This window comes from Salvelinus sp. IW2-2015, unplaced genomic scaffold (genome assembly GCF_002910315.2).
Source record: "Salvelinus sp. IW2-2015 unplaced genomic scaffold, ASM291031v2 Un_scaffold2539, whole genome shotgun sequence".
Lineage (NCBI taxonomy): Eukaryota > Metazoa > Chordata > Actinopteri > Salmoniformes > Salmonidae > Salvelinus > Salvelinus sp. IW2-2015.
Window position 1 is genome coordinate 68,058 of NW_019943852.1, and position 21,852 is coordinate 89,909.

The following is a 21,852-nucleotide window of genomic DNA, read 5'->3' on the forward strand; positions in this document are numbered from 1 at the left end:
CGTCTGCATCGACCTGGTCACCGGGAAACTGGCCCACTCCTCAGAACCCCTCACCATCTTCAGCGGGATGCTGCTGTATGAGACCGTCTGATTGGGCTAGACTGTCAGTGGAGGCCTTCTGATTGGCTGGTCTGAAGGAGAGGGATGAGTCTAATTGGTGCTTACAGAGACAGACAGAGGTGACTGAGAGGACAGTGTCTTGAGATCAACAATTGAATCAAACCGGCAAGAGAGATACCTTCATGAATGAATCAAACCGCCAAAAGAGATACCTTCATGAATGAATCAAACCGGCAAGAGAGATACCTTCTGAATGAATCAAACGGGCAAGGATACCTCATAATGAATCAAACCGGGCAAGAGAGATACCTTCATGAATGAATCAAACCGGGCAAGAGATACCTTCATGGAATGAATCAAACCGGGCAAGAGAGATACCTTCATGAATTAAATGGGTATCTCCCGCCTTCATAGGGAGGACGATGTTGAAGACAGCCAGGGCTCCAGGTGTGTGTCTGGCCTCTGCCATGGGTTTCTCCAGTCCCTCTGGTTGGTAGCCTGCAGAGTCGCCACGCGCCACGCCGTAGTTAGACTTAGATAGGACAGCCTCAATCTTCACATTCTTATGGCCTGTCAGGGTAGCGCTGAAGAAGTATTTACCACTCACTGGGGCTGTGAAGTAACCTGGGGAGACAGAGACATGCAGGTGGGTTATAATACCAGTAATATTAACTTTCATTTCGAGCGACAACAAAGTTGTCAAATAATAACAACATAGTAAATAAAAGGAATCGTTGGCGTCTCGTGATGACTTTTGCAGTTAAAACAAGCACAGCATATATCTGAATTAACATGCAATAAAGTACACAAGCTTTTACTCAAATTGAAAATGACTCCAGTCTAAGATTTAAGAACTAAGATGGTAAGGCCTTGACAGAGATATATATATACATGTACAACTCCGCTCCTGTTAATACCCAAACACACACCTGTGCCTGGGTTATAGACATCCTTCTCATTGACAAAGATCTTGTTGAAGACTATGGTTCCAGCCCTGGCCTGAGGGCGGGTCAGAGCTGCTGAGAAGGACAGACGAGGAACATGGGCATCTGATCCTGCTGGACCTGGTATCAGGAGAGAGAGGTGTGTTTACTGGTATCAGGAGAGAGAGGTGTTTTACTGGTATCAGGGGAGAGGTGTGTTTACTGGTATCAGGAGAGAGAGGTGTGTTTACTGGTATCAGGGGAGAGGTGTGTTTACTGGTATCAGGAGAGATGTGTGTTTACTGGTATCAGGAGAGAGGTGTGTTTACTAGTATCAGGGGAGAGGTGTGTTTACTAGTATCAGGAGAGAGGTGTGTTTACTGGTATCAGGAGAGAGGTGTGTTTAGAAATGTAGATGTATCATAACACAATAGGGCTTCACATTGGTGGTGTTAGTTAAAACATAGCCTATGTAGACGCAATACAGCAGATGATGACTTAAAGTACTTAAAATGTACTTAAAAGGCTACAGTACAGTACATACAAAACAGTGGTGTACATACAGGAAATACAGTACACACAGTACATACAGTAGAGTACATACAAAACAGTAGAGTACAGTATAGTATAGTACAGTAGAGTACATACAGTACAGTATAGCTACAGTAGAGCTAATACAGAAATACATGTACAGTAGAGTACATACAGTACGAGTACCATGACAGGAAAATACAGTACACACAAGTCCAGTATAGTAGCAGTAGAGCTACATACAGTACAGTGCCATACACAGTATAACATAGCAACCCAACAAAACATGCAAACAAAACACTAACAAACATAACAAACACTAAACAAACACTAACAAAACACTAACAAACATAACAAACCTAACAATATAACAAACACAAACAAACATAACAAACCGTAACAAACACTAACAATATCAAAACACACATAACAAACAACAAACAAACAAACATACAACAAAACACATAACACTAACAAACATACACTAACAAACATAACAAACATAACAAACATAACAAACATTAACAAACACTAACAAACAAACAAACATAACAAACACTAACAAACACTAACAATATAACAAACACAAACAAACATAACAAACACTAACAAACATAACAAACATAACAAACACAAACAAACATAACAAACACTAACAAACATAACAAACATAACAAACATAACAAACATAACAAACATAACAAACATAACAAACATAACAAACACTAACAATATAACAAACGCTAACAAAGGGTAACAAACATAAATGGTGTAATTCAGGATTGGTGTGGGATTCAACTGAGGGCAGATGAGAGAGTATTCACTCAGATCAATGTTAACATTATTAATGAATAGATTCATTATAACATACCTTCTTCACCTCTCAGACCTGGGATGAAAGATGAAAAAAAATAATTAAATAACACAACACTGATTTAGGGCTCTATTCAATCCGCATGGCAGAAGCTCAGCTGTACTGTGTGAATTAAATTTAGAGGCAACCCTCCTGCTTTAGTGAAGACTGCATTCATGGTAAAGGCTGCATATTCCGGCTCAATATGCTGCGATACAGATTGAATAGAGCACTGAGTTCATTTTAGAATTAAATGAATAGTAATGTCATGGTTATTATACCTTGTTTTGAGAGAAAATATAACCCTGTACTCTGTACTTGTCAGTATCACTAGTGTTTACTGAGACCTCACAGCCTTTTCCCAGAACTTCTGTATCACTTTGTGAAGATCAAATGTGTGTTTTTGTTTTACCTGGAGGTCCCAGGGGCCCCTCCTTGCCAGGTTTGCCTTGGGGCCCTTCTCTTCCTTGGGGTCCCTTTGGCCCTGGGAGTCCAGAGTAGCCCCTCTCTCCCCTCGGACCGGGCAGACCAGGGGAACCTTACACATGGAACAAAGGGTGTGTTCTTTTTGGACAGCTGACTCAAGCACACACATTTTCTCTTCGAAAATATACATTTTTTTCTAGTTTTGTTGTTGATATTTTAATATAAAATAAGTATTTCCGCGCAGCACTGCACAGGTAACGCCTTGATATTCAATACAACCGTCAATAAATCATTCCAGAAAACAGAGCAACTAGAAGATAGAAGCACTCGTTACTAAATTATTAGTCTACTTTAGTGAGATAAACCACATGCCTAGAAAACTATTGAGCAAGACACACCACAGACCAGCACAGACACACCACAGACCAGGGTCCAAGGACCAGATACTATCTCTAGACCACCACAGACACACCACAGACAAGCACAGACACACCACAGGCCACCCAGACACACCACAGACCAGCACAGACACACCACAGACCACCACAGACACACCACAGCCCACCACAGCAGGGTCCAAGGACCAGATACTCTGTGCTCCAAATAGTCTACTAAGCAAGATCCACACCAGAGCAGAACGTTGAGGTGACTGAGGAGGACAGTTAATAACTACCAGACATGGGTTTATTTCTGCTCCATTCCGTTCGTCCTGACCTTGACCATCAACCTCCCTAATGCTATCTCTAACCTCTGCATTCTTGAAATGTGGCTTGGACATTCTCATACGTACACTATTTATACAAAAAAAGCATGTAGACACAACCTTCAAATGAGTGGATTCGGCTATTTCAGCCACACCCGTTGCCGACAGGTGTATAGAATCGAGCACACAGCCATGCAATCTCCATAGGACAACATTGGCAGTAGAATGGCCTTACTGAAGAGCTCAATAACCTTCAACGTGGCACTGTCATAGGATGCCATCTTTCCAACAAGTCAGTTCGTCAAATTTCTGCCCTGCTAGAGCTTCCCCAGTCAACTGTAAGTGCTGTTATTGTCAAGTGGAAACATCTAGGAGCAACAACGTCTCAGCCGCAAAGTGGTAGGCCGCACAAGCTCACAGAACGGGGACCGCCGAGTGCTGAAGCCCATAGCTTGTAAAAATCGTCTGTCCTCGGTTGCAACACTGATTACCGAGTTCCAAAGTGCCTCTGGAAGCAACGTCAACACAAGAACTGTTCGTCAGGAGCTTCATGAAATGGCTTTCCATGGCCGAGCAGCCGCACACAAGCCTAAGATCACCATACATAATGCCAAGCATTGGCTAGAGTGGTGTAAAGCTCGCCGCCATTGGACTCTGGAGCATTGGAAACGCATTCTCGGGAGTGATGAATCAAGCTTTACCATCTGGCAGTCTGACGGATTAATCTAGGTTTGGCAGATGCCAGGAGAACGCTACCTGCCAGAATGCATAGTGCCAACTATAAAGTTTGGTGGAGGAGGAATAATGGTCTGGGGCCGTTTTTTATGGTTCGGGCTAGGCCACTTAGTTCCAGTGAAGGGAAATCTTAATGCTACAGCAATGACATTCTAGAAGATTATGTGCTTCCAACTTTGTGGCTACAGTTGGGGAAGGCCCTTTCCTTGTTTCAGCATGACAATGCCCAGTGTACAAAGCGAGGTCCATACAAAAATGGTTTGTCGAGATCGGCATGGAAGAATTTGACTGGCCTGCACAGAGCCCTGACCTCAACCCCATCAAACACCATATGGGATGAATTGTAACGCAGACTGCGAGCCAGGCCTAATCGCCCAACATCAGTGCCAACCTCACTAATGCTCTTGTGGCTGAATGGAAGCAAGTCCCCACAGGAATGTTCCAACATCTAGTGGAAAACCTTCCCAGAAGAGTGGAGGCTGTTATAGCAGCAAAGGGGGGACCAACTCTATATTAATGCCCATGATTTTGGAATGAGATGTTTGGCGAGCAGGTGTCCACATACTTTTGATAATGTAGTGTATCTTAAGACGTGCACTTAGCTTCACTCTTAAAGTCCAAATCAACTGAAATAGGATTTAGGATGCACTTTATTGTCCCTGAGGAGAAAATTGTCATCAACTCAATGGCTTTGAAGTTGCTAAAAGGTCATTTCGCCCAACAATTTGGCACATTGCACTTCCCTTACCTTTAGTACACTCACCGACAAAGTCCTGTCTTACTATGACTGCGGTATGATGACAAAATAATTTCCCCGTGTGGATTAATAAAGTATAATGTAATATCATCTCTCATCTCATGTGGCTTGGACCTTTGACCTTGAACCTTTAGAACATTTAATTTCAGCAACAATCAACTCAATGACTTGGTTACCAAAAAGGTGATTTGGCCCATTTTAGTTTTGAACATTGCACTCTCCCTTCACTTCACTTTTTCTCCACTCACCGACAAAGTCCTGTTGTTTAAAGCTGTGGAAGTCCTCGAGGACGTTGAGGACAGAGGTGTTGAGCCTGTTGATGTCAGAGTGAACGTCTGGAAGCTGGACGTGCTGGATGTTGTCGATGGACTTGTCGTGGAAGATGACCGTAGAGTTGAGCGTGTTGACACAGTTCCACAGCCCTGACACGTGTCTGTTCAGCCCCTCCTTGATAATAATAAAAAATTATTATACTCAACATCAGCCTTTCAAGAACTCCAAGGACAAAACACAAATGGAAAATAAAAAAAGCAAAATGTTAATAAAAAAAACAGATTAAAAAAAGCTCCTTTTAAAAAGAGATTCACTACCTTGATCTTGGCCAGGCTGTTGGAGACACCATCCAGCCGGCCACAGACCTCCTCCATCTTGGACAGCCTCTTGTCCAGCCCATCCCCGGATCGCCGACAATCCCCAATCTCCGTCACGTATTTACTGGTGATGGTCTTTATCTCACGACCCAGGTCAGTGAAGCGCCCCCTGGTGTCCTTGACGTGCTCGTCCAGCTCTGTCTGCACATGGTCCAACTTGCGGAAGGAGAGGTTGACAGTGACTCATTATGGAGCGTGCAATACAGAACTGTGAAATATAACTGTGCAATATAAAATGGATTTTCAGTATACAGGAACCATGAACAGTGCATTCGGAAAGTATTCAGACCCCTTGACCTTTTTCCCCCACATTTTGTTACGTTACAGCCTTAAAATAAAATTGATGAAATTGTCAATCTACACACAATACCACATAATGACAAAGCCAAAATTGTTTTATTTTTATTTTTTTGCAAAAAAAAAAAACGTAAATATGACATTTACATAAGTATTCAGACCCTTTAATCAGTACTTTGTTGAAACACCTTTGGCAGCGATTACAGCCTCAAGTCTTCCTGGGTATGACGCTACAAGCTTGGCAAACCTGTATTTGGGGAGTTTCTCCCATTCTTCTCTGCAGATCCTCTCAAGCTCTGTCAGGTTGGATGGGGAGCGTCGCTGCACAGCTATTTTCAGGTCTCTCCAGAGATGTTTGATCGGGTTCAAATACAGGCTCTGACAGGGCCACTCAAGGACATTCAGAGACTTGTCCTAAAGCCACTCCAGTGTTGCCTTGGCTGTGTGCTTAGGGTTGTTGTCCTGTTGGAAGGTGAACCTTTGCCCCAGTCTGAGGTCTTGAGTACTCTGGAGCAGGTTTTCATCAAGGATCTCTCTGTACTTTTCTCTGTACATCTTTCCCTCGATCCTGACTAGTCTCCCAGTCCCTGCTGCTGAAAAACATCCCCACAGCATGATGCTGCCACCACCATGCTTCACCGTAGGGATGGTGCCAGGTTTCTTCCAGACGTGACGCTTGGCATTCAGGCCAAACAGTTCAATCTTGGTTTCTCATGCTCTGAGTCCTTTATGTGGCGTTTGGCAAACTCCAAGCGGGCTATCATGTGGCTTTTACTGAGGAGTGGCTTCAGTCTGGCCAGTCTACCATAAAGGCCTGATTGGTGGAGTGCTGCAGAGATAGTAGTCCTTCTGGAAGGTTCTCCCATCTCCACAGAGGAACTCTGGAGGTCTGTCAGGTGACCATCGGGTTCTTGGTCACCTCCCTGACCAAGGCCTTTCTCCCCCGATTGCTCAGTTTGGCCGGGCAGCTAGCCCAAGCCTTCTGATTGGCTGGGCCTGGCTCCCCAGTGGGTGGGCCTATGCCCTCCCAGGCCAGTCTACCATAAAGGCCTGATTGGTGTGCATTCGGAAAGGCCGTACCCCTGCCCAGTCATATGAAATCTATAGATTAGGGCCTAATGAATTTATTTAAATTGACTGATTTCCTTATATGAACTGTAACACTGTTCTTGGGGACCTTCAATGCTGCAGACATTTTTTGGTACCCTTCTCCAGATCTGTGCTTCGACACAATCCTGTCTCAGAGCTCTACGGACAATTCCTTCGACCTCATGGCTTGGTTTTTGCTCTGACATGCACTGTCAACTGTGGGACCTTTATATAGACATGTGTGTGCTTTTCCAAATCATGTCCAATCAATTGAACTTACCACAGGTTGGACTCCAGAGTGCACCTGAGCTCAATTTCGAGTCTCAAAGCAAAGGGTCTGAATATAAGGTCTCTTTAAAAAAATATATTTAATACAGTTGTAAAAATGTATAAAAACCTGTTTTTGCTTTGTTTTTATGGGGTATAGTGTGTAGATTGAGGATTTAAAAATATATATATTTTAGAATAAGGCAGTAACGTAACAAAATGTGTAACACGGGAAGGGGTCTGAATACTTTCTGAATGCACTGTACCTGGTGATGGACATGTGGATCTCCTAAATCTATGAGCTGTATGTCACGACGGTATCTCTGACGCAACTCACTGGCCACGCCACCTCATTTCAGGACATCTGGGTAATATTTGGTTTAGACGTTGATGAATGAGATTTCAACTTTTATTCGCCCACTCAAAAAGACAGCCAGAAGTTTGTTGAATTCCCAATGTGTTATCACTATGCTTTCAACCATCTAAAAAGCACGACCAAATTCCAATGGTTTTGTTGTCATCTAAGGGCTCTATTTTAACTAACCTAACGTAGTGGTCAATCTAAGGGCTCTATTTTAACTAACCTAACGTAGTGGTCAATCTAAGGGCTCTATNTTTTAACTAACCTAACGTAGTGGTCAATCTAAGGGCTCTATTTTAACTAACCTAACGTAGTGGTCAATCTAAGGGCTCTATTTTAACTAACCTAATGTAGTGGTCAATCTAAGGGCTCTATTTTAACTAACCTAACACAATGGGAAATCTAAGCGCTGGCAGTAGCACTATAGGTCCCTGCGTGTGTCAAAAATATTTATGCTATTTTCACAGCTGTATGAGTGCAATAGCTGGTGGTAGTCCGAATGGGCAGGGTTAATAATCATGTAAATATTTTGTCCCATGTTTCATGAGCTGGAATAAAAGATCCCAGAAATGTTCCATACGAACAAAAAGCTGATTTCTCTCCAACTTTGTGCACAAATTAGTTTACATCCCAGTTAGTGAGCATTTCTCTTTTGCCAAGATAATCTATCCACCTGACAGGTGTGGAATATAATGAAGCTGAATAAACAGCATGATCATTACACACTTGCACCTTGTGCTGTGGACAAACAGGACAAAATAAATGCTCTTACCTGACTTGCTTTTGAAAAATGGCTAGAAATGTACACGTTTTGTGCGCTTGTAGGAAGCAACCAATCCCACATTATTAACTAGAAATTACCTATAAACAAAATGTGCACAGGTGGCTACATGCAGCTCTCGCTTTGATCTCAAAACAAGCGCATATACTCACTACCGCTCATGCTGTAAACACAGTCCAGTTCAAAGTGAATGGCACAGATCCATATATAGCCATGGCTATTTGCATATAGGCCTACTGCAGCTCTGATTGGTTATGGCGCACCTACTGGCCTCGTGCATGTCAATGCAATAGAATCCTACTCCAATGCAAAATAACCACTAGACAGGAGGATCCAGACAACCTAAGAGGTATGCTTAGCTACGCAGAAAAATAGACATAGATTTTAGCTAGAAATAAGCATCACGATTATGGCTCTAGACTGCAGGAAACCGCTATTTTCAGGTGTTTGAATTATAATTATTTTTTTATTCAACTTTTGGACAGGGGGCCAAGCACCCCTCCCAGACCACCCCCCAGCCATTCGCACGTACTTTGTGCACCCTCAGATGTTTTGGGGTGAATGACGCCCCTGGTTGAGATTCCATTAAAAGTACACGGTGCAAGGGATCAATGCTGTTTGAGATTCTGCTCAGATTATTACAGCAATTGTGAAAATCTTCACAGACCTGCGACCCTTTGCACGCTATCTTCAACATGCAAGCTACAACCAGCTACATTTTACGTTGAGTCACTCTCTAGTTGAGTCTCTCTCTAGTTGAGTCTCTCTCTAGTTGAGTCTCTCTCTAGTCATGGCTTTAAAAGGTTTTTAAATCACAGTATCGATTTTGCTGTGATTTCAAGGATTCTTTTGATAGTTTATGGCTTGAGGAAACTGTGCTGACACGGTGATCTGATCCATCTGATTGGCCAACGGTACGCCTATAGGTGCACTTGATTTGCTCTCTGGGTCTGCAGACTTCTACCTTCAGATATATGAAATGGTTCAAAATGGGAACACTTTGTCTTCCCGGCTGAATCAAATGCACCTACAGCATCACCAGCAGCACACAGAAAAGGAACGCACGGCTTTAAGGGTTTTTTCCAGACATTTCGGGGGATCGACTGGTTGGTCACCACTGCCACTTAAACCACTTAAACCTATCCTTTGGAATGACTTCAATAGCAACTCTAAATCTATTTAGCTGTTAAGAGATCTCTCAATAATCATTCACACGATAGCACATTGGTAGCAGTCAGGGAGAAATATGTTAAGCAGGGCTTGGTTAAAACCCTGGAAGGGAGATCAACGATCAGCTGTAGATACATCAACTCTCCAGTAGGAGGTGCTGTAGAGAGATCAACTCTCCAGTAGGAGGTGCTGTAGATACATCCAACTTCTCCAGTAGGAGGTGCTGTAGATACATCAACTCTCCAGTAGGAGGTGCTGTAGATACATCAACTCTCCAGTAGGAGGTGCTGTAGATACATCAATCTCCAGTTGTAAAGGGGAGGTGCTGTAGATACATCAACTCTCCAGTAGGAGGTGCTGTAGATAGATCAACTCTCCAGTAGGAGGTGCTGTAGATACATCAACTCTCCAATAGGAGGTGCTGTAGATGGATCAACTCTCCAGTAGGAGGTGCTGCCCAGCCTATAGTTGAAAATTGGTTTCCATGATGGCCTAATCCTGTGGTTGAAATGTCAGCATCTATATAACAGTTGATTATGTAGATTCCACATCACAATACTTTGACATATTACGTTGAAACAACGTTGATTCTAACAGTTTGTGCCCAGTTGGGAATTGTCTGTCTACAAACAATGCAAACGCAGTACACTTCCTGTTAAAAACAGACAATAAAAAGTAGATCTAACCTCAGACATGATGTTATCCTTGGTAGAGCCCAGCTCTGTGATGGTGTTGCCATGCCTCTGGACCGTATGACCTAGCCCCTTCACAGAGTCATTCAGGGTAGTAAACCTGTGTAAACCAGTGGTGGGTTATACTCATGATGTAACATCTAATAACAAATCAGATCATCTTGTCTGTTTTACAGAGGGGATGCATCCAAAATGGGAACCTAGTTACTTCACAGTGCACTACTTTATAGCTCATAGAGCCCAAAAGTAGTGCATTACATAGGGAATAATAGTGCCATTTGGGACGCAGGGAAGATTTACCTGATGGTGAACTTGGATAGTTCCCCCTGGATGGATTTCAGGTCCGTTCCCAACCGTCCGTGGAGGGTCGTATGTCCGTCCAGGTTTTTCTTTAGGTCCGTCAGGCCGGTCTTACACTTCCCTGTACACTCCTCCACTTCCTCCTTCAGCCTCCSCACCTCCTCCTTTTAGATAACAAACATATACAGCTATATATTCACACATGACAGATACAACTACAGATTAGTAAACATTAACATGTAGTCAGAGAAATGACTTTTCATTGCTGTCATTTACCTGCAGGTTGGAGCACAGCTGGGAACAAGAGGAGTCCTCAGAGTCAAACCTGTTGAGAGCAAGATGGCGGCTGTTAATGTGGTGAAAGACACTATGCATTTTACTTTGCTATTCAATAAATACACACACACACACACAGTCTTGTACAGCTAACCTTGTGGGGACATACAATTCAGTCCCATTCAAAATCCTATTTTCCCTAACCCCTAAACCTAACCCGTTACCCTCCTTACCCTAACCCTAACCCTAACCTTAACCCTAACCCAAAACCTAAACTTTATCCTAACCCTAAACCTAACCCTACAACTAACCCTAGCTCCTAACCTTAATATTTAACTTAATTCTAACCCTAACACTAATTCTAACCTTAACCCTAAACCCCTAGAAATAGCATTGACCTTGTGGGACTAACAAAATGTCCCCAGCTGGTCAACTTTTTGTTTGTTTACTATTCTTGTAGGTCTTCTGGTCCCCACAAGAATAGTTAAACACGTCCACACACACAGACACAGACACAGACACACGCACACACACGCAGACACACCACACACACACACACACACACACACACACACACACACACACACAACAAATCATCAAACCTGTGCGTAGGTTGGTCAGTTCCGCTTGGCACCTCCAGATGGCGCTGTTGGTGCTGTTGGTGAACGACTGCAGGTCTTGTTCTACAGTGCTACAGAGGGAGCAGTCGTCCACGCTCCGCCCCAGCGTCTCCACCTCCGTGACTATCTGGTTGAAGCGCTCGCCGTCCCCTCCCAGTCAATCCTTTGATCTTCTTAACGTCGTTGCTGAGATCCACACTCGGTCTATGATAGAGTCGCCAGTCAGCGACAGGTCCTTGAGTCTGGTATCAAACTTCTGGATATCCTCCTTGTTGGCCACTACTCTCCACTCCAGGGTCTTGACCATGTCTTCTGTTCACGGCCTTTCCCGTTGGGGCGCAGGTCTCGGAGCATATGTCCACTGTCCTCGACAGTCTGGTGTCGATAAAGTTTGTCGTGTTCTCTAGTTGACCCAGTCGTCGGCTGTGGTCGGTAACCGTGTCCGTCAGGACTGTGAGGTCCAGCTCCACCTTGAAGAAATAGAGGAGTAGTAGGTAGGTAGTCTACAGGACACCCCTGGACAGGACACTAGTCTATCTCCTGCTTCTGTAGTGAGGCAGCTTGATGTACAGGACACCCCTGGACAGGACACTAGTCTATCTCCTGTAACTGTAGTGAGGCAGCTTTATGTACCAGTACACCCCCTGGACAGGACACTAGTCTATCTCCTGTTCTGTAGTGAGGCAGCTTGATGTACCAGTACACCCCCTGGACAGGACACTAGTCTATCTCTGTTACTGTAGTGAGACAGCTTGATGTACCAGTACACCCCTCGGACAGGACACTAGTCTATCTCCTGGTTCTGTAGTGAGGCAGCTTGATGTACCAATACACCCCCTGGACAGGACACTAGTCTATTTCCTGTTTCTGTAGTGAGGCAGCTTGATGTACCAAACACCCCTGGACAGGACACTAGTCTATTTCCTGTTTCTGTAGTGAGGCAGCTTGATGTACCAGTACACCCCTGGACAGGACACTAGTCTATTTCCTGTACTTGTAGTGAGACAGCTTGATGTACCGTACACCCCTAGACAGGAACTAGTCTATCTCCTGTTACTGTAGTGAGACAGCTTGATGTACCAGTACACCCCCTGGACAGGAGACTAGTCTATCTCCTGTTCTGTAGTGAGACAGCTTGATGTACCAGTACACCCCTGGCCAGGAGACTAGTCTATCTCCTGTTATGTAGTGAGGCAGCTTGATGTACCAGTAACACCCCTGGACAGGACACTAGTCTATCTCCTGTTATGTAGTAAGACAGCTTGATGTCAAATACACCCCCTGACAGGAACTAGTCTATCTCCTGTTACTGTAGTGAGACAGCTTGATGTACCAGTACACCCCCTGGACAGGAGACTAGTCTATCTCCTGTTACTGTAGTGAGGCAGCTTGATGTACCAGTACACCCCCTGGACAGGACACTAGTCTACTCCTGTTAGTGTAGTAAGACAGCTTGATGTACCAACACACCCCTGACAGGAACTAGTCTATCTCCTGTTACTGTAGTGAGGCAGCTTGATGTACCAGTACACCCCCTAGCAGGAACTAGTCTATCTCCTGTTACTGTAGTGAGACAGCTTGATTACAGTACACCCCCTGGACAGGACACTAGTCTATCTCCTGTTACTGTAGTGAGACAGCTTGATGTACCAATACACCCCCTGGACAGGACACTAGTCTATCTCCTGTTTCTGTAGTGAGGCAGCTTGATGTACCAATACACCCCCTGGACAGGACATAGTCTATCTCCTGTTACTGTAGTGAGACAGCTTGATGTACAGTACACCCCTGGACAGGACACTAGTCTATCTCCTGTTACTGTAGTGAGACAGCTTGATGTACAGTACACCGCCTGGACAGGACACTAGTCTATTTCCTGTTTCTGTAGTGAGGCAGCTTGATGTACAGTACACCCCCTGGACAGGACACTAGTCTATCTCCTGTTACTGTAGTGAGACAGCTTGATGTACCAGTACACCCCCTGGACAGGACACTAGTCTATCTCCTGTTTCTGTAGTGAGACAGCTTGATGTACACCCCCAGGACACAGGACACTAGTCTGTCGCAGGGCCTTAACCCAATCCAACATGTGTTTTGAATGTAGGCCAACAAAACAAGTATTATTACCTTGCCTATCCTGTAGCCGTGGTCATCCATGTGGCTGAGGACTATGTTACGGATGGTGGTGACCTCTCTCTGCAGGTTGTCCTTCATGTTGTTTCCTGTGTTGGTGAACTTCTGCTCTGTCTTCCTCACCGTGTTGTTCAGCCTCCTCTCCACCTCCCTCAGTCTACTGTTCAGCTTCTCCTCCGTCACCTTCGTCCTCCCTCCTTTCTCACCTCCTCCTCCTCCACCCGACCCCCCACCCAGCTCCTTGTCCAGGCGCTCTTTAATGACATCATAGCCCTGTGCTGTGGCGTTAAACTTCCCCTCCGCGGTGGTCAGCCTCCTGTCCATCTCCGTGACGCTGTTGCAGCAGCCCTGTGTACGTTCCATCTCCCTCCGGGTGACGTCCATGTTGTGGCGATAGTGTTGCTCCATAGAGCTCAGCAACTTCTCCAGACCACTAATTATGGAGTGAAATTTAGGCCCAACAAATTATTTCTTCTGAATTCAATATTTACTTATTGCCTTGAAATGACAGTTTATCAACTTGATACATAAGGCAATGAAATTGACATTTCTGAATACTCATTTTAATATAATTGAATTCAGATTACATTTCTGTTGTTGGTAGTCTTATTCCTCCATACCTGATCTTCTCCTGGTCACTCCTCTGCTGCTTCCTCATGTCCTCCACCCCGCTCTGGCAGGAGGAGCACGACAGACTGACCCTCCTCTCCAGCTCGCGGAGGATCTCCTCCTTCATGGCGTCCATCTTGCCTGTGACTGCTCCGTCTAGCTCATTGCCGCGGGAACCTCTGTCACCGTTGACCAAGTGGTTGTTGATTGACAGCAGGGTCTGGTCGTGGACCTGAGAGGAGAGAAGAGTAGAGGAGATGTTTTTGGGGGAGCTGTTTACACAGAAATGATGTGTGTGTGTGCGTGCGCCTATTGAGACTGAAGTGTGTGTGGCACTCATTGTTTTTTGCCCTTTTGAATTCAGAAACAAACTACCATTTGGCTTTGGTGTGTTCTTTGGAGAACGGTACTTGGGTCGGCTGGATTAAGTCAAAGGTTACTGACATTCCTCCTTTGTAACGACAGAGGTAAAGATCTCAATAGGTTACCGGCCTAGAGGTCAGAATTCTAACAGCCGTTTTTCTCATTCAGGATCATTACATAATCAGCAAGTTTCAAGTGAATTGGGTGTGTTTTTCAAAAAGTATATTAAGTGAATTCAAGTTTTTGTGACATTTCCAACAGTAGTGAAAATTGTAGTGAAATGGTATATCATAGAGTTCTTGCAGATAATGTAAAACCTGAACAGAAAACATGAACTGATGAGAAACTAAGATTTGGGTGCTACCAATCAGATATACACTAACATTAAAACCACATCTGGATGGAATCTGATGCATGCAGTAGTTAAAACATGAATACATACCGTTCTATTGTCCCCCCAAAATAACCAATACTATCAGACCAATATCTGTTAGACTCACAGGTTGTCTGGATTTTCAGTCACTCAGTGTGTATGTATTTCCTCATGCCTACATGGGTTTGACACTAGATAGGGAGTGTAATACACAAATGGCACTTTAGTTGGCAAAGCTATCTGGTTTAGTATTTTTGAAGATTGAGTGAGACGCTCATCGTAAGGAGGAACTTCTGATACCACTTTTTTTTAAAAACGCCGTTGAGTATAATAACTGTAAACCAATCAAACTCGTGTACTATCTCCCGCCATTTTCTAGCCTTCAACAAATTGGTAAAAAAAAAAAAAAAATCTTCCTTTGCTGTGATTTATTTTATTTGATTAATTATTGTCTGTGCCACTTGTCTCACATGAATCTATTCAGCTCGTCCTGTGTTCTTAGACCCAGGAGAAAATGAATAATACATAGAGAGTGGCAATTTGGAGCTGTGTGGGTATGCAGACCCACCAGCCACTGTCCCCTCATGATGAGTTCCATTTTTTTTTGTGCTCAAAAGTTTCCCATCCCTGGCATAGATGGTAAAACGCTTTCCATTCTGGACTGTAAGATGTGGCCCATCAATGGCACTTGATTGGTCAGGTTTATACTATAACATGTAGAGTAACGTTTTGCGATAGATTATTCACACCCCTGTGGGGCATTTTTCCTAATTTTGTTTGCACTTACAACCTGGAAAATTTAAAATTAATTTGGGGATTTTGTTGAGTCCATTTTGATTTACCTAAAAATGCACTCGTACCACTTTGAAGATGCGAAATATTTTTGTGAAAACGCGTACAAGAAATGAGATACATATAAAAGAACAGGAATGCTTTGGAGCGTGCAGAATTCGTACTATTACCCCCCCTCGTCCGCAAGTCAATATGGTCAGAGCCCTTTTGCATGCAATCACAGCTGCAAGCCTTTTGAGCAAGTCTCTGCGATTAAGAGCGGTGGCGACAATCTTCAGTCTACATTGGATTTTTTTCCATTCTTCAAGGCAAAACTGCGTCACACGCTCCTTCAAGGGTTGGTTGGCGTTTCCTTGCTGGTGTACAGCAATCTTTAGTCCCTACTCACAGATTCAATTGGCATGTGGAGGTCTGGGATTGACAGGACCATTCCAAACGTTTAAATGTTTCCTTAAACCAACCTGATGGTTTTTGCTTTGTTAAGCAGTAATGCTTAGGGTACATTGTCTCTGGCTGGAAATGACTCCGTCCGAAGTCTCAAGATGCTTGTGGAAGACTGCAAAGGTTTCCCCTGTCGTAGAAGTTTCCCCGTAGTTAGTCGCCATCTATCATTCCTTCAATTCTGACCAGCTTCCCAGTCCCCTGCCGTGAAAGAAACATCCCACGAGCAATGATGCTGCCCCCCTGCTTACACTGTGGGGATGATGTTCTTGGGTGATGGGAGTGCTGGGTTTGCACGCATACGTAACGTTTTCATTGTGATGGCCTAAAAAGCTAAATTTGTCTCATCATGACCAGAGTACCTTCTTTCCATATGTTTGGGGAATTCCCCACATGCCTTTTGGGCAAACAACCAAAACTGTGTTTTAATTTTTTCTTTAAGCAATGGCTTTTTTTCAGGCCACTCTTCCCCGTAAGCGCGCAAGCTCTATTATCTTTGTATTCACTTCACCAATTTGGATAGTTTTGTGTATGTCGCGTTAGGCTGAAGATCCAAAAAAAATATTTTAAGAATTACAGGTTTGTAATGCAACAAAAATAAGAAAACGCCAAGGGGGATGAATACTTTTTGGACAAGGCACTATAGTGTTATGAAAGTTTCGTGATTTTACTTTTTTAATTTTACATTTTGTCATTTTAGCAGAGCGCGTGCAGTGATGAGTGGATATATTTTTTTTTTCACCTTTAACCCTGGTCCTTGTGGGAAATCAAACCCACAACCTGGTAGAGCATGGCAAATTGCAAACTCCACTGAGGCACAGGGATAGAATCAATTTTTGGACGTCTAAGCTTTGGAGCACATTACCCCATTTGAAGTTGGCAATTTCAAAAATGGATTAGGTATCGGTTTAGGATAGGGACCGTCCCAAAGATTCTGGATTGCACTAACACTTTTACTCATGGATGTTTAGTTCTTCATACAAGGCAGCCAACCATGTTGGTTCCTCTTTTCGTGAGCATCGCGTGTTTACCTAATTATGGAAGCTGTAAGAGGAAACAGCTGGTGATTATTGGCAATAGCCCCTATACACAATTGCATTGGAGAAAGTGACAGCTTTGAAGAATTTGTAATTCTTGAAAATCACATCAACCAAAAACAATTGTGGCAAGAAATAAAGGATTTCTGATCTTCAGGTGTTGGACTAAAAGTACTCAATAAGTTTAAAGAGTTAAAGAATACTCCTTAATAGACACAGTACTCCAGTCGCAAAGGCACCAGTGAAGTACTAGAGTAAAATGTGAAGAACGTAACTGCTTGGTTTTAAATACTATCTTAAGTATCAAAAGTAAATGGAAATTGCTAAACAATAAACTATCAAAAGTAAAAGTATAAATCATTTCAAACTTTATGATTAAGCGAGAAGCCGAGTACGGAACGCAATATTTATTTTTTAGATTGGATATGCCAGGGGCACAACACTCAATATGAATTAACAAATCGAAGCATGCTTGTGATTAGTGAAACCCCCAAATCAAGGCAGTAGGGAATGACCAGTGATGTTCTCTTAATAAGTGTGCGTGGATGGAAAACAATTTTCCTTGTCAAAATGTTAAGAGTTACTTTTGGGAGTGGTTCAGGGGAAAAATGTATGGGAGTTAAAAAAGTACATTATTGTTCTTTTAGGTAATGTATGAAAGTTAAATTAGTCATAGTCAAAGAAATATGATCGGTAAAGTACGATGAGCCCCAAAAGACTTAAAGTAGTAGGACTAAGTTCAATTAAAGGTATTTTTACTTTAATCTACTTTACACCACTAAGGTGCGCCATGATCTTGTGCTTTACTCTTGCAAATGTAACCGAGATCCTTGTTTTATACCCAACCCATATCAGGTTACTTTATACATTAGAACATAGATTAGGCTGAAAATTACTTATGGATTTTATGTGACCATTCTCGGCTCGAGTTACCCTGGGATTCTTTTGTAGGTTGCCTCTCACAAAAAAAATGAAGTAGACCGTTCGGAGCTGATCAAAATGTAAGGTGCGCAGCTTGGCGAGAACGCTTATCATCTTACAAATCAATGTGTAATGTGACCCTAACCATAGCTGGCAAGCTTGGATTGTGTAGTTTGATGGTTTTTTCGCGGAAAGGACATGCCGCTTTGGTTAACCTCAAGTAAAAAAAATACTGCAGCGCAGACATTAAATTCTCTCTGTCCGTAATTCCAAAGACCCTGTTTTATGCAAAATAGTAGGTGTATTATGGTTTCCAGTGTTGTGATCATTTAATGTGAGTTCATTGTAGTTACCGCTCTGGTGAGTTTACAATTTGTCTTTAGGGTAGGCAAATTAGATGTCACTGTTCTAAAATAGGATAGTAGTGGAGACAAGGAGTGTCAATGTACAATGCCTTTAAAACACTAGTTTCATATATGACGCTTAGCAATCCAAGGCTTTGTTTTTATTGAGGAACTTGTTGCTGAGCAAATTTGGAACTGTATTTGAAATTTGTTGTCCTCGTGGGACGCTAATCATGTTTAGTTTTTACGATGACAAAAGTGATTGCTTATTGGATAAGACCCTTCATTAGCCTATAATTATATTTTTATGGAAAATAGTAGGTTGTCTGAACGGAACTGTTTTGTTTCTGCGCCTGCGGAAGGCAGTTAACCCCACTGTTCCCCTGGGCGCTGACAGTACGTGTGAATGTCGAGTTAAAGGGCAGCCCCCCCGCATACCCTCTCAGATGTCAAGAGGCAGGGGCGGACTGGCCGTCGGGGAGCACCGGGACATTTTCAGGTGGCTGGAGGTGCGTTTTTGGCTCTGCGGTGATAGTCCACCATTGGACCAGCGATAAAATATCACAAAGAGAGCAGCTAGGGAATGATGTTGATAGAAGAATCCACGCATCAGCGCTGAACCTCTCACCTTCGTCACTCGCTGCAGTTCCCGGGTGGCGCCAAAAATGACATCAGCTTCGTCCGTGACGCACATAGCAACCGTCCACCTGCTTTCTTACTGATAACATTTAAGCCAGTGCGCACAAGCGAAAATGGACGTTCAGAAAAGGAAGAGGTGGAGCAGAGGGGATGAGAAATAAAAGAAAGAGAAGGCCTTGGCCGAACAGAGCGCAGCTAAATAAGCGACGATGTCGTCAGTCAGGGACCAGGTCAGTCAAAAACAACTAGCTAGAAACACACACGACGACCCTAGCATGGCTAAATAAAAGTGACACAACGGGCCAGTGAGCTAGCAGTTTGCACGTCTTAGGTGTTGCGGGAGGGATTATATCATAAGTCGAATGAGTGCAACTAGCGATCATAATATGACATTGAACGCAATATGTGTTCAAACTAGTTAAGAAAGTAGGTAAAAACTTAGACTATGAACTTGCTGAAGCAATTTCGGGTCAGGGAATCATGCCACAATAAGCTAGGGAAAATAACACATTCGCTGTACAGCGTGAAACAGGCTACAGTACATAACCATAATAACCAATGAACGTAACACAGTAGCCGTGTGTGACACACCAGGCAAGACAAAGGATCATTAGCGCCGATTAGTAACCAGCATTACAACGTTATACAATAATAAACAGGCTCTGGCGGGAAATTAAGAGACCATCTTAATTTTCCAGAGGCTGTATTAATGTACGCCTACTGGTTACAACTAATGATAGCCTGTAGGAAGGCAGCAGCAGCGCAGAGCTTCAGGTGCTCCTGCAGAACTGGAGATGGGTGGGTCATGTTCAGATTCAGACTAGAGCAGGAACCTTCAGTACCAATCTTCAGAGCACAAACCTTAAACAATGTAGGCTATGATTTTAGATTAATATTGTGGCTTTATTTAGAGATTATCAGTAGCACTGTAATCGGGGGCAAAACTTGTATACTGTGCAGTCATCCGTTTTGTAAGTTATTTACAAGTGTTAATCTCATTCTGCAGAGCAACCAATCTGCAGAGAGCGAGAGAGAGGTTCAGTGGCCAGTACAGGGAAAATAAGAGAAGGGACAGGGAGCACTGAAAACCATTTGATTATTTTTTCCCCATCCTCAGTCTTATATATTGTATTGTTTTGACTTATTTTTCAGTACGCACCAAAACAAACCCCTTCAAGAGTCATTCCCAATGTATTCCTACGTCGCAAAAGGATGGCACAAACAGAAAAATAGGCTAGACATCACAATGTAGTAACTCACTCTCTCGTTCTGCCTCAGTATTGTCTTGCTATTCGGCAAAACGCGTGCAGCTCTAGTGATAAGTGGCATTGTCAAAGGAGGCCATGCAGGCCGGAAATGACCCATCAGGAAGAGTACAAGGACATGAGGAAGCAAGACCCATAGAGAATGTAGCGAAAGCCCTTTTTCATTAAGAGCAGCAAAGCAGACATACTACCCTTACTGATGATGACGTAAATGTCAGTTTCAATGAGAGACCAGGTCAGAAAAGAGGAGGCAGGCAGGAGATCGTGTGACTTGATGTAGTTAAAGTTTATTGGTAATGTGGGCTTAGGTACGAGGACACAAACACGAAGCTGCAATATAACTGGAAAACATAAGCCGTCCAATCATGGCAAGTTTCTTGACTTTTATTGTTGCCTAAGCAAAATATGAGATGAAGTAAGGGCGCTCTATGGGCGTTTTCCAGGCAACAGATTAGCCTTGTCCTGGGACTTAAAAGTGGCTTTGAATGGAGATTTCGTTTGTCTGCGAAAAGGCTGTTAGTTCTGAATGGAGAAATATTTGTGTCCTGGGAAAAAGGCTTGTTAGTTCTGAATTATGGAGAATCTTTTGTCGGAAAAAGGCTGTTAGGTTCTGAATGTAGAATGATAACACCTGTGGTCTCCCTGCTACCAGGTGACATGAAAGATGAGACAGATGAGGAGACTATTCAGAGGTGTGATCAAATTGGACCTTCCATGAGACAGTGACGAGTCCACCATGACGGCCATGCGAAACCTGAGGTTCAAAGATGGAACTAGGAGGTCAGACGCAACAACAAACAGTAGTGTATCTATGTAGGAATTAGGGACATTTTCATTTGGGACGGGAGACTAAGAAGATTACGCCTTATAGTTGTACTGCTCACAAACGGCGAATTTTTAGAATAATACATTGTTTTGAGCTGATATGGTATAATTTATTTGGTAGAATTGCCGTGGCTGCTTGTTACGTATGTGTAAAATTATGTGCTGGGGAAGAAAAAAATTCTTGATTGATTTCTACAAAAAAAACGGAGTACTGTGGTAAACTAAGATAGCTCAACAATAGAACGTAAATTCACTTGTTGGGAACAAGACACTATGAATTCTTATCCAGCATCAAAAACCTATTTTCAATGTCTTATATAATTTTGATTTTGGACCCCACAGGCCAGGCCTGAACGGAGACAGGACCCCTGCAGACGCACCAAGCCCATGAAAGAGACCATCCAACAACATTTCAGACCAACATTGACCCAAACTGGACAAATCGCTAACGCAGGTGCCACACACACACGCACACAGCACACACACACACACACACACACACACAACACACACACACACACACACCACACACACCACACACACAACACACAACACAACACACACACACACACACACTAACAATCTTCACACACCACCAACACAGGGGTGGGCCAGCACA

General features: G+C 43.4%; 1 protein-coding gene across 1 annotated transcript in view; it reads right to left on the bottom strand.

Moving 5' to 3' along the window:
- Nucleotides 1-457: 457 nt before the first annotated feature.
- Nucleotides 458-21,852, bottom strand: part of LOC112074232 (EMILIN-1-A-like) — a gene marked incomplete at its 3' end in the record, with an annotated part of 22,787 nt that continues 1,392 nt past the window's right edge. Inside the window, 15 exon segments of the mRNA XM_070440436.1 lie at nt 458-684; nt 990-1,124; nt 2,386-2,403; nt 2,780-2,905; nt 5,237-5,435; nt 5,579-5,794; nt 10,290-10,395; nt 10,596-10,759; nt 10,872-10,924; nt 11,477-11,639; nt 11,641-11,687; nt 11,690-11,808; nt 11,810-11,961; nt 13,619-14,057; nt 14,245-14,465. Coding sequence (XP_070296537.1) covers nt 458-684; nt 990-1,124; nt 2,386-2,403; nt 2,780-2,905; nt 5,237-5,435; nt 5,579-5,794; nt 10,290-10,395; nt 10,596-10,759; nt 10,872-10,924; nt 11,477-11,639; nt 11,641-11,687; nt 11,690-11,808; nt 11,810-11,961; nt 13,619-14,057; nt 14,245-14,465 — 2,385 coding nt within the window.